This window comes from Myotis nattereri (assembly GCF_964212035.1).
Source record: "Myotis nattereri genome assembly, chromosome: Y".
Lineage (NCBI taxonomy): Eukaryota > Metazoa > Chordata > Mammalia > Chiroptera > Vespertilionidae > Myotis > Myotis nattereri.
Window position 1 is genome coordinate 40,849,852 of NC_138094.1, and position 13,377 is coordinate 40,863,228.

The following is a 13,377-nucleotide window of genomic DNA, read 5'->3' on the forward strand; positions in this document are numbered from 1 at the left end:
CCTGGGGTCTCTGAGCTGCTGCAGTCCCTGCCCTGGCTTCTCCCACCCAGGGAGGCATGGAGAGGGGAACTAAATGGGAGCACAGAAATGCAAGTTAACTGCTCTTCATATAGGCCAAGCCTGAGTCAGCTCCTGAATTCAGGACACTGGTGGACATTAAAAGGGAAAATTTATGGAGTCAGGCGTTTCAGGGTGCCTGTCTACCCATCAGCATCTTCTGTGGGCCCTGCCACAGAAAAAGCTATCTGGGAACATGAACAAAAGTGGCAAAGATTAGCCCAGTTAGCCAGGCTCATTGGTTGAGTGTGAACCTATGAACCTGGTGGTCACGGTTCGATTCATTGTCAGAGCACATGCCTGGGTTGTGGGCTTGATGCCTAGTGTGGGGCATGCAGGGGCAGCCCATCAATGATTCTCTCTCATCGTCGATGTTTCTGACGCCCTCCCTCTCCCTTTCTCTGTGAAATCAATAAAAATATGTTTTTTTTAAAGTGAAAAAAAATGTATATATACTAGTGGCCCGGTGCACGAAATTCATGCACGGGGGAGGGTGTGTTCCTCAGCCTGGCCTGCACCTTCCCCAATTTGGGACCCCTCCAAGGATGTCCTACTGCCAGTTTACATGGATCTGGCCTAAACCAACAGTCGGACATCCCTCTCGCAATCCGGGACTGCTGGCTCCTAACCTGCCTGCCTGCCTGCCTCATTCCCTCTAACCACTCTGCCTGCCGGCCTGCTCGACCCCAACTGCCCCCCACCCCCCGCCACTGCCGGCCTGCTTGCACCCAAAAGCCCCCCGCCAGCCTGATCACCCCAAACTGCCCCCCCCCCCATGGTCTGCTCGCCCTTACCTTCCCTCCCCACTGACCTGCTCATCCCCAACTGCCCCCTGCTGGCCTGCTCCAAACTGCCCCCCGCCCCCACCGCTGTCCTGATCACCTCCAACTGACCCCCACTGATGGCCTGCTTGCTCCCAACTGGCCCCCCTGCTGATCTGCTCACCCCCAACGGCCCCGGCCCCCACCAGCCTGATCACCCACAACTGCCCTCTCCTCTTGGCCTCTAACCACCTCTACCTCGGCCCCACCACCATGGCTTTGTCCAGAAGAACATCTGGAAGGTCTCCCAGTCTAATTAGCATCTTACTTTTTTATTAGTATAGAAATATTTGTCTGTAAATATGGTTATGATTGCAGATATGAGTAGAACCAGGTAAAATTTTATAGAATGGGCCTTTTATTACAGATGGTTTGCCATGTATGCATTTTTTCTACAGAAAATTACTTTATTTTTTTTAATATATTTTATTGATTTTTTACAGAGAGAAAGGGAGAGAGAGAGAGAGTTAGAAACATCGATGAGAAACATCGATCAGCTGCCTCCTGCACATCTCCTACTGGGGATGTGCCCGCAACCCAGGTACATGCCCTTGATCAGAATCGAACCTGGGACCTTTCAGTCCGCAAGTGACGCTCCATCCACTGAGCCAAACTGGTTTCGGCAAGAAAATTACTTTAAAAATTACTTTAAAAATTGTTTCTGGAAGACTTTGAGAAATTTACAGTATCTGCTTTTCTTCCAAGAAAGCTGTCAATTTTATGCAGAGTGAGAATTATTTGTATGTTTTGTATGTCAGCATTGGGCCACTGTGACTGGGGGGCACTTAGCTTGACTTGAGAGTAATTATCTTACTCACTTGGCTGGGAGGGAGGGTGTGTGGCAGAGGAGATAAATACTGGGTTCTGGATTATTCATAGATTGCTGACTTTCTAGATTGATTGTGCAAGCCCATCCTTTTATTGATGTCCACCTTCTATTGACAGATATCTACCCTGGGAGAGAAATGAGATGAAATTCTCTTTCTTGTCATTGTAAAAAGCATTTGAATTCCTAAGCTGTGATAAGGCCACCCAGCCATCCACAGTCAAGGTACACATTTTCATGGAGGATGTTCCCACTCTTGAATTAATTAAAACATTTTTTTTTTAATTTAAACTTTCTTCTATAACTGTTTTCTTGTTACTTAAAAGCTAGTTTTTTTGACTACTTCCAAAGCTTTTCAAGTTGCATATGTCCTTGGAATGAATTTATAAATAAGAATTGAGCCCGGCTGGTGTGACTCTGGTTTAGCATCAACCTATGAACCAGAAAGTCACAGTTTGATTCCAGGTCAGTCCACATGCCCGGATTGTGGGCTTGATCCCCAGTACAGGGCATGTAGGAGGCAGCCAATCAATGATTCTCTCTCATCATTGATGTTTCTATCTCTCTCCTTCTCCCTTCCTCTCTGAATCAGTAAGAATATATTTTAAAGAGAAAGAGAGAAAGAGAGAGAGACAGAGAGAGAGAGAGAGAGAGAGAGAGAGAGAAGAGTATATATGTTTGTAAATAAGAAAACATGTATTTGATGCTCTTGGAAGTCTTATTTTCTTTCATTAAAACTTGTGCAGCACGCCGAAACCGGTTTGGCTCAGTGGATAGAGCGTCGGCCTGCGGACTGAAGGGTCCCAGGTTCGATTCTGGTCAAGGGCATATACCTGGGTTGCGGGCACATCCCCAGTGGGAGATGTGCAGGAGGCAGCTGATCGATGTTTCTCTCTCATCGATGTTTCTGACTTTCTATTTCTCTCCCTTCCTCTCTGTGAAAAATCAATAAAATATATTTAAAAAAAAATAAAAAAACAAACTTGTGCAGTATAGGGAACTCCATAGATTCTCTTAATTTGAACAAAGTTAGAGGGAAAGGTACTAATTCAGAGTTCCTTGGGAAAATGTGTCACTTATATATTCTTTTATGTTTATTTTTTTAAATCAAAAACTGAAATATTTTCTATTCAGAAAATATATTTGGATCTAAATATCTTCTATAATTTTAACCCTAAAATATCAATTTAAATATCTTAAAAATGGTTGGAATGTTTGTTTTTAAATAAGTTAGGTTACTGGAGTTCTACATGTTACTGGATCACCTGGGGTAATTTCTGATTGGAAAATTAAGAATTACAGTCAGAGGGGAGGACATGAGAATTTTTAAAGAACGTATTCAATTTACTTTAGAAGCCAAACTTCTCTTATCATGTGACTTGTTTTGTATGTTTGTTAAACTATATTATCACATAAGCATTGCTGCTATTGGGACAAACAGTGACAGTTGATTCGGGTCATTTGAATGTCCACTGTCTGTTTTAACACATTGTTTGCGGGTAGTTTTTATCGCGCGCTAACAGGTGGTGCGGGCCATTTTTGCGCAAATGGCAACGTTCAGTAAAATTACGATAACTTTAGTTTACGTATTCTACCACTGGTCTATAAAAAATGTATTAATTTGTGTCCCGCGCTCTACTACACTGGTAGAATGTATAAATACGTAAAACGTATAAATACGTTTCCCGCATACAATGTGTTAATTTGTATGTTCGTTTTGACACTGCCATATGCTCAAACTTCAGTGGAAGTCATGAGAACCTATTATTTTCGCCTGCTCGCTCCTTTATGTTGGAAATATTCTTTTGTACTCAGAGGGACCTTAACTTGGATGTAAAGGAATGTTTCTGTTGCCAACTTTTTTCTTCCTTGTCAAGTAAGAATCTTCAGTGATTCCTTCCCCAGGATATTTGCAGATGTGGTTGGGAAAAGTCACTTCATCCCTGACCTTTAAATGTCAGGTGCTGGGGTGCCCGGGTGCCACCTTGCCTGCGGCCAGGCTCTCCGATCGCGATGGCAGATCAAAGGGCCGCAGGCAAGGCTGCATCTCCGATCGCAATCACTGGCTGGAGGCAGTCAAAGGCGGCCCCGGTTCTCCAATTCAGGGCTGGGGGCTCTTGCCTGCTGCCTGGGTTTCCAATCACCATTCTTCCGTCCTTCCCCTTTCGCCTCCCATCATTGTGCCTATGTATGCAAATTAACCGCCATCTTTGTTGGCGGTTAACCACCATCTTTCTTGGCAGTTAATTTGCATATCGCCCTGATTAGCCAATGGGAAGCGTAGTGAAGGTACAGTCAATTACCCTTTTGTCTTTTATTAGATAGGATAAAAACTGAAACAATAAATCACACAGAAGAAAACATTGGTACTAAATTTAAGGACCTTGGTCTCAAAAATGAATACGAGAATATCAAACTAAAAGGCTTCCGTACAACAAAAGAAACCACAAACAAAACAAAAAGGCAACCAACCAAACAACAGCTCTGATAAGGGGTTAGTATCCTCACTACATAGAAAATGCATACAACTCAACACCAAACAAACAATCCAATTTAAAAACTGGCAGTGTGGTCTGAACAAACACTTTTCCCAATATGACATACAAATGGCCAAGAGATGTATAAAAGGATGCTCAACTTCATTAGCTATTAAGGGAAGTTTATCACCTGAAAAATTTGACATTTACTCACAAAATTATATGACCCCTATATTTACTGCACCATTATGAACAGTAGCCAAGACATGGAAATAACTAAAATGCCCTTCTATAAATAATTGGATCATGAAGATGTAGTTTATATATGCTATGAAGCACTACTCAGGCATAAGAAAAGATGAAAATATTGCCATCTGGGACCACATGGATGGATCTTGAGGATATCATGCTAAGTGAAATAAGTTGAACAGAAAAAATCAAGAACTATGTTATTTTACCCATATATGCAGCGGTTCTCAACCTGTGGGTCGCAACCCCTTTGGCGGTTGGTTGAATGACCAACTTTCACAGGGATCACCTAAGACCATCCCGTATATCAGGTATTATGATTCATAACCGTAGCAACATTACAGTTATGAAGTAGCAACGAAAATAATTTTATGATTGGGTCACAACATGAGGCACTTTATTTAAAGTGCCAGAAGGTTGAGATCCACTGCATATATGGGATATAAAGGAACAAATGAGCAAATAAGACATACAAACAAATAGAAACTCATAAGCACAGGCAACAGAGAAAAAGGAACCCTAAAGATGGGTCAAGGAGATCCAGAGAATAAAGAAGGAAGGAGATTCAACTTTGGGTGGTGGACACACAATGCAATATACAGGTGATGTATTACAGAACTGTATACTGAAACACTGCTTGGCAGTTAGAGCGTTGCCTGTGCACTGAAGGGTTGTAGGTTCGATTCCCGGTGAAAAGAGTATGTGGAAGGCAATCAGTCAAATCTTTCTCTCTTTCTCTCCTTTTCCCTCCCCTTCCACACTCTCTGAAAAAAAATCAATGGAAAAAATGTCTTCACTGCTAAAGTGAAGATTTAAAAAAAAGAACTGTACACTTGAAACCTATATAATTTTAGTAACCAATATCATATCAGTGAGTTTAATAAAATTAAAATATAAATATTCAAAAAACTGTATATATTATTCAGTTGGAAAAATAAGAATTTTTATCTATGACAATCATAAAAGGTTGAAAATTCTCAACTTGCATTTTCTAAAATAGAAATAATCCCCTATTAGCAAAATTTCCAACCTTGATGGTGTATCAATTCTGATTCAGTAAATATTGGAATTTGGGGTGTGTCTATGTGAGGGAAGAGGTGGTAGGGGGCAGGTGAAATACCAATAACTGATAGATTTTTAAAGCTCTCCTGATGTTTACTCCATAAACTGGGTTTGGCAACCAGACACTTAAATCAGCGACCGGTCACCAACCAGTTGTCTGCGGATCACTGGTGGTCTGTGAGGTCCAAAAGGTTAGTAACAACTGACTTAAATGACCTCAAACTATCTTATTATATCCTTAATAATATAAATAATAAAACATGCAAGGATCTTTCCTCTTTTGAGTATAATTTTGCATAAAATGTATCCCATTCCATTACTTTGTGTATATATATATTTTTTTCCACTCCATTGCTTTATACTTGGATTAAAACAAAAGGATTAAATTCACAAATTTTTATTATCTAGTGTTTTTTCTCCTGAAACACTGTATTACATGTATGTAATATCTTATAATTGAAATATAATAATAAACATTCAACTACACACATTCTGGATGAACTCTACATAATTGTGTTCAGTCTCCTACAAACTTCCTCATTTTCTGTCAAGGACTTTAAATTTGTATATCATTATAGTACTCAATTCAACAACCAAACACAATCTGCCATATAGTAACAATTCTAAAATTAAACTGAAATAGTTTCAAAAATCTACCTTGAAATAATAATAATACCAAAGGATGAGAAAACTGTTTGTTAATAATAATAAAAAAAAGTGGTTTAAGCCGAAACCTGTTTGGCTCAGTGGATAGAGCGTCGGCCTGCGGACTGAAGGGTCCTAGATTCGATTCTGGTCAAGGGCATGTACCTGGGTTGCGGGCACATCCCCAGTAGGAGATGTGCAGGAGGCAGCTGATCAATGTTTCTCTCTCATCGATGTTTCTAACTCTCTATCTCTCTCCCTTTCTCTCTGTAAAAAATCAATAAAATATATTTTAAAAAAAAAAGTGGTTTAAAGATATTTCATTATTAAGAGAAAAACAGAAGAAATTATTCAAAGACAATGCCTTAGGACATACATCCATAAATATTTTTTAAAATAAAACTAGACAGAATCATCAGGAGGGCAAAAAACTTAAGGAGAGTGATATCACAGCATGTAGATGACCAAATATTAGAGGCAAGTCATATTAAATATGTTCTATTATACAGAAAGCAGAGTGGAAAATATTTTAAATCAGTTGATTGAAGTAGTTACAAAAACTATACTAATTAAATGTAAACCCAAATTCCCTTATTGCTCTTATAAATTATATGAATAAGCAAAATTTTAAACATTCAATGTGTAAACTATTAAATGAAAGTACCAGTATATATCCAGAACTCAATTAAATTAACCTATATTTATCTAACATAATTTCAATTAAAGCATGGATGATGATTCTGTTGTAAGTTCTTGTTCTTATTTTAAGTAAAATAAATTAAAACACTTACCTGTGTTTCATACAAGTGAGCTATATGAAACTGAACTACAAAGGATCATGGAAAGAAATTAATTATAATACATCCCAGTTTCAGGTAATAAAAATAGATAATAAAAATATGCAAACTAATAAAATGCTAACTCTAGATTAAAAATTTGATTTAGAAGGTGTACCTTTTATTTATCTACTAAACTGACTAAATATCATAAGCATGCTTTAAAAAGCATTCTTTACTATTAAATAATAAATATTTATATTAAATAAAAATTTCATCCACTTATTTTTAATTGCAAATAACATTTGCACCCATAGAAATCAGTAATTAATAAATTTACAAAGTTCAAACTGACAATATTAACTATAATATTCTAAATGTAAATATCCTGACATATGGCATTTAGTATTGTCACTTTATAATTATAGTAAAGCTACTCTTTAATAAACAAAGATTTTTTTAAAGTACAGTTTTTCTTTATAGTAAATTTAATCTAAAAATATTTTTGAAAAAGTCATACACAAGAAAAATATTAGGGAACTATTTTTTACTAGTATTTTAGTTTAGTGAACATTTTTAGTAAATAATTTTACTAAGTTGGTTTTTTTTTAGTTCTTCAGAGTTAGGTGACTTAAAAAAGAAAAGGGTCAAACCAATTTTAAAAAAGCAAGACTATAAAATAAGTATGTCTGAAAAGTTCAAGGCAGAGTATTTTGCTTCTTTTTAAAGAAACTCTTCTTCCCCTAGCTGGTCTGACTCAGTGGATAGAGCACCAGCTTCTGGACTGAAGGGTCCCGGATTTGATTCTGGTCAGAGCACACGCCCGGGTTGCGAGCTCAGTCCCCAGTTGGGAGCATGCAGGAGGCAACCGATCAATTATTTTCTCTCATCAGTGATGTTTCTATCTCTCTTCCTCCCTCTCCTTTTCTTTTTGAAATCAATAAAATTATATTTTTTTAAAAAAGAAATTCTTTTTGATACCCAATTCCTAAAATGCATGAATGATTTACCAAAGACCATAAAAAAAAATCACAAAAAGTTTAACTACATTCTAGATATTTGAGTTATATTGTTCTTATTTGCAAGAACAAATATCCTTTCTATTTTGGGTTAGGTTTTAATTAGAAAAAAACTGTCAAATTATATGCAGAATATGCCCTGGCTGGTTTGGCTCACTGGTTAGAGTGTCAGCCTGCAGACCAAAGAGTTTGATTCCTAATCAAGGGAATGTTCCTTGGTTGCCAGCTTGATCCCCAGTCCCAGTTGGGGTGCATGCTGGAGGCAACCAATCTATGTGTCTCTCTCATGGTGATGTTCCTTTCTCTCTTTCTCTCTCTCTCTCTCTAAAAATAAATGGAGCCCTAACTGGTGTGGCTCAGTGGATAGAGCATCGGCTTGTGGACTGAAGGGTCCCTGGTTTGATTCTAGTTAAGGATACTTGGCCGGTTGCAGGCTTGAAACCCAGTGTGGGGCGTGCAGGAGGCAGCCAATCAATGATTCGCTCTCATCATGTTTCTATCTCTCTCCCTCTCCCTTCCTCTCTGAAATCAATAAAAATATTTTTAAAATAAATAAATAAATAAAAATGGGGAAAATATCATAGGGTGAAGATTAACAACAAAAAAAGTTATATGTAGAATATTTAATTACATGGGTTTTGTCTAGAAAGACTCTCACAGAAAACAGAAGTTCTCATTTAATATAAATCCCAAAATGACTTTTTCTCTTCTTTCCTTCTCTTTTCCCACATCTTCTCTCTTATTATATCTCAATGAATAACGTAAAGATAAACTTCTTTCTAGGAGGTAAAAAAAAATTACCAATGCTTAGCTCCTTAAGATTCTGATTCAGTGAGCCTGTGGTATGAAGGCTTTAATACTGTTTCATTATAAGTTTCCCAGTATTATAAATATACATTCTGTATACCCAAAATAAAGAACACTGCACAAGGTACCCAACCCATAAATTCCCTTCCATGAAAAAAAATACTGAAAGAAAAAAGACATAATTTTTCCATTTAAAAAGACAGACACTATAAGATAACAATAACTACCAATAATAATCTAAGACAAAGGAGGCAACTACTATGAGTTAGTGTTCTGTGTGAAACTAGACTTATTTATGGTTATCAAGTAACGCATTGATTATTATTAAAAAACAAACTATTCAAATCAACTAATTGTCTTAAAGTCTGTGAGTTAGTCTTGTATCTCTCAGGTTTGTTTTCAACAGACCAACAAAAGGTATTCGTGATCATGATTTGAAATGTCTTATACATAGTCTATTCCTCAAAAAGACAATAAAACTATGGTATTTAGAAATACTTACTTTCAACTTTGGACAACGTACAGGGATGGCAGTCAATCAACGCTAATTGAAAATGCTGTAACAGAAAAGTAAAAATATTAATGCGCTAAATTTAGAGTTGCATAAAATTGATTTATATATTTAAGGCTTTTAAGCTCAAGTATATAATAATGAAATAATGTGGGAGATTCCAAAATGGCTACAGAGTAAGTGTCAGTTACTCTGGCCCACTTCTGGTCAACTAAAAAACCAACTGAACTGAAATATTATAACCAAGGATTTATGGAAGAAACCACATCAAGAGTGACAGCAAGGGTGGAGATATGAAATGGGATGGTCCTACTCCCAAGGGTGGTGGCTATAATTCCAGAGAAATATCTCAGCTGAGGGGCTTCCCCCTGAAAAACTGGGGGAAAAACTCCCTCTAAATATCATGCCAGGCTTCCCAGCCTACAGCACCAGAGCTGGAAAGAGCAGCCCATCTGGATGTGAAAATAAGTGGGAATTCTATCCACCAGGGAGAAACAGAGTCAGCTAGATACACTTTTGCCTCTTAAAATGCCAATGCACAAGATCTTGTTTGCAGCCAGTCACCCTGGGCTCCTGTGGAGGGAGGATGAAGCAAATTACAATTGCATCATGAGAGAATTGGGTTTGTTGCTCTTGAGGGGGTGAGGGTGGGATGAGGGGGTGAGGGGGGGAAGCTTTCAGGATCCCTGTGCTGAATCATATTTCTTGATGGAGCGCCTCCCCTCCCCTGAGTGGCATCAGCCTGGGGGAATTCAACAGCCCCGTCCTCTGGACTACCCCTTTCCCCACCCTGCAGAGCTAATCCCCTAGTGAGGAGTCAGTAACAGAGTTGTCTGACTTTGGAACTGGGCCATTGCCCTTACTTTCCCATGACTCTGACTGTCCCTTCCCCATCAGGGAGATTGCTGGAACAATCCCCTCTGTACTTTTGGCATACCCCCACACACACCTAGTGGCTCTGCCCAGCTGAGATCCAGGCAGAATCAGAACAGAATGAGCTATATGGCTCTGGGCAGGGCCACACCTCCTTTCTTCCCCAAGCCTGATCACCACTGCCCCCTCATGGGAGATCCACTAGTCCCATCTCAACTCACAAGCCTAAACAAAGCAGAGCCCTCCCTTAACATAGGCAAATTTACTGTTTGGGCCTCATAAACTCTGCTGGCCTCACTCTGATGACTCTCTATAACTCCATCCCAACACAAGATGTATAAGCACCCAGTAGGTAACAGCTAGATATGGTATACCTATAGACATTTGCTGAGTAACCTCACACTAAACACTGGCATCTAGTTTAGACTTGCATTAATCTGGTGATGCACTGTGAGCCTATCATGTGCAACTCAAGTACCACCAGAGGCTATTTCAGTGACTAAGCCTAACAGGCAGCTAGCAAGCAAAAGCAAATCTCGGAGTGCCTTGGGACTTTTCCTGACCTGCCCCCAGGACCAATGCTGGTAAAAACCAGCCTTGCTGCATAGCTTGCCATATGCACCCAGGCCCAATAGAAGTAGCCACAAAATGTAATTTTGGATTACTTGTAGCTTCAAACAGATTGACCAAGGCCATTGATAGATAATATCTGACATTAATTGCACCAAGTTCCTCCTAAGAGGTCCTGAAACAACACACCCAATGGCCACGTTCATACAACATCCTATCTGGATACAATAAGCGTCACAAATTTCAAGTCCAAAGGAAAATCTGGGCAAGGACAAACTGCAGAGGCAAACACCTGCACAGCAGCTCCTATACTCTCATTAGGGTTGAGCCTCAGTCAGCCAGGCTGAGGGTTAATCCAAAACATGAATGGGCCAATAACAATCAAGACTCAATTACAACAAGGGGGCCCACACAACCCACACACGGGACATTCGTGAAGCACCCAACTCAGGTGCTCAAGGAAACTACACCACAGATCCCACAAGACACCTACTAAAGAAGGCCACCCAACAAAGACTGCAAGTCATAGCAGATCTACCTAATACATAGAAAAAAACAGAGTCCTGGCTGGGTAACTCAGTTGGTTAAAGCATTGCACCAACACATTAAGGCTGCGGGTTCAATTCCCAGTCAGGGTATATATAACAATCAACCAATGAGTGCATAAATAAGTGGAATAATAAATCGATGTTTCTCTCTCTCCCACATCTCTCTCTCTAAAAAAAAAAACAACAAACAAAGAACAAACAAGAAACAAATGAAGAAACAGCCAAAATGGGGAAATAAAGAGACCCCAAATGACAGAACAGGAGGAATCTCCAGAAAAAGAACTAAATAAAATGTAGGTATGCAATTTATTAAATGTAGAGTTCAAAGTAATGGTTATAATGATGCTCAATAGCATGGAACAGGACAAAGAAACCAAAAAGGAAACCAATAAGAAATAAGTACAATATCTGAAATGAAGAATATAATGGAAGAAAGAAACAATAAATAGATGAAACAAAGTATCAAACCAGCAATTTCAAAAGCAAAGTAGAAAAAAAATCACTCAGACCAGCAATAAAATAAAGAATTTTTAAAAATGAGGATAGCCTTGGATGGTGCTCAATGGTTAGAGTGTTTTCCTACACACCAAAGGATCCCAGTTTTGATTCCTGTCCAAGGGCTTGTACTTTGGTTGTGGGTTCGCTCCCCACCCCCTGTTGTGGCACATGTAGAAGACAGTAGATATGTCTCTCTCACATCGATGTTTCTTTCTATCTCTCTCCCCCACTCCACTCTCCTTGAAAAGCAATGGAAAAAATATCCTCAGATGAGGATTAACAAAAAAATTTAAAATGAGGATAATTTATAGAACGTTTGGGATAACATGACATATAATATCTACATCACATGGGTACCAGAAGAAGAAGACAGAGACAGAGAGGAAGAAAGAGAGAGCAAGGAATTGAGAACCTATTTTAAGACCAATAACTTCCCTAATCTGTTGAAGAAAAAGGGACACAAGTGCAGGAAGTGCAAAGAAAACTAAACAAGGTGAACCCAGGGCCTACACCAAGACAAATCATAATTAAAATGACAAAGCTTAAAGACAAAGAGAGAATCTTATAGCAGCAAGGGAAAGACAATTAATTACCTACAAGAAAACTTCCACAAGACTGTCAGCTATTCTCTCAACAGAAACAGTTCAGGCTAGAAGGGATTAGAAAGAAATATTCAAAGTGATGAAAAGCAAAGACCTACAGTCAAGGCTATCATTTACTCAGCAAGACTATCGTTTAAAATTGAAAGAGAAATAAAGAGCTTCCCAGACAAGACAAAGCTAAAGGAGGAGTTTGATACCTCCATACCAGTATTACAAGAAATGTTTAAGGGCCTGAAAGAAGAATAAGAAGGGAGAAGAGGAAAAAGAAAAGGATATAATAAAATGGCAATAAAAAGGTACAAACCAATAATCACTTTAAATGTAAATAGCTTAATGTTCCATTCAAAAGACACAGGATCATTAAATGGGATATGTATCTATCCTATATAAAGAGGCGATATGCAAATTGACCCTCACACCCTCATAAGATGCCTGCCTACCAGCCCGGCAGGAGGGTTAGTAAGGGACGACCAAATGACTGAACAGCAGGCTGAGTGGGGCGACCAGGTCAGCAGCGGGGGCCATGAGGGGCGACCACGCGACTGAACAGTAGGCTGCATGGGGCGACCAGGCTGGGGGGATGGGGGGGGGATGCAGTTGGGGGCAACCAGGCTAGGAGGGGGGCAGTTAGGGGCGATTAAGCTGGCAGGAGGTGGGCAGTTAGAGGTGACCTGGCTGGCAGCAGGGGGCAGTTGGGGTCGACAAGGCCAGCAGTGAGGGGCAGTTAGGGGCGACCAGGCAGGCAGGCACGTGAGCAATTAGGAGCCAGTAGTCCAGGATTGTGAGAGGCATGGATGTCCAACTGCCGGTTTAGGCCCAATCCCGGGGGGGGGGGGGGGGGCGGATGGGGTCCCGATTGAAGAGGGAGCAGGCTGGGCTAAGGAGACCGTCCCACCTCCATACACTGGGCCTCTAGTCTATAATTATATGTATATACGTATATATGCATATATGTCTGTAAGAGATACACCTCAGAATGAAAGACAAATACACACTCACCGAAAGTTGATAGAAAAGTAAGGTATTTTATGCCAAA

At 39.6% G+C, this 13,377-nt stretch overlaps 1 protein-coding gene across 1 annotated transcript in view; it reads right to left on the bottom strand.

Annotated features, from left to right (window-relative positions):
• Positions 1 to 13,377, bottom strand: part of LOC308512202 (lysine-specific demethylase 6A-like) — a 293,519-nt gene that overhangs the window by 141,410 nt on the left and 138,732 nt on the right. The window contains exons 7-8 of the mRNA XM_081081999.1: positions 9,242 to 9,296; positions 6,929 to 6,963 (exon numbers count right to left, since the gene is read on the bottom strand). Coding sequence (XP_080938125.1) covers positions 6,929 to 6,963; positions 9,242 to 9,296 — 90 coding nt within the window. The remainder of the gene's footprint in view (positions 1 to 6,928; positions 6,964 to 9,241; positions 9,297 to 13,377) is intronic.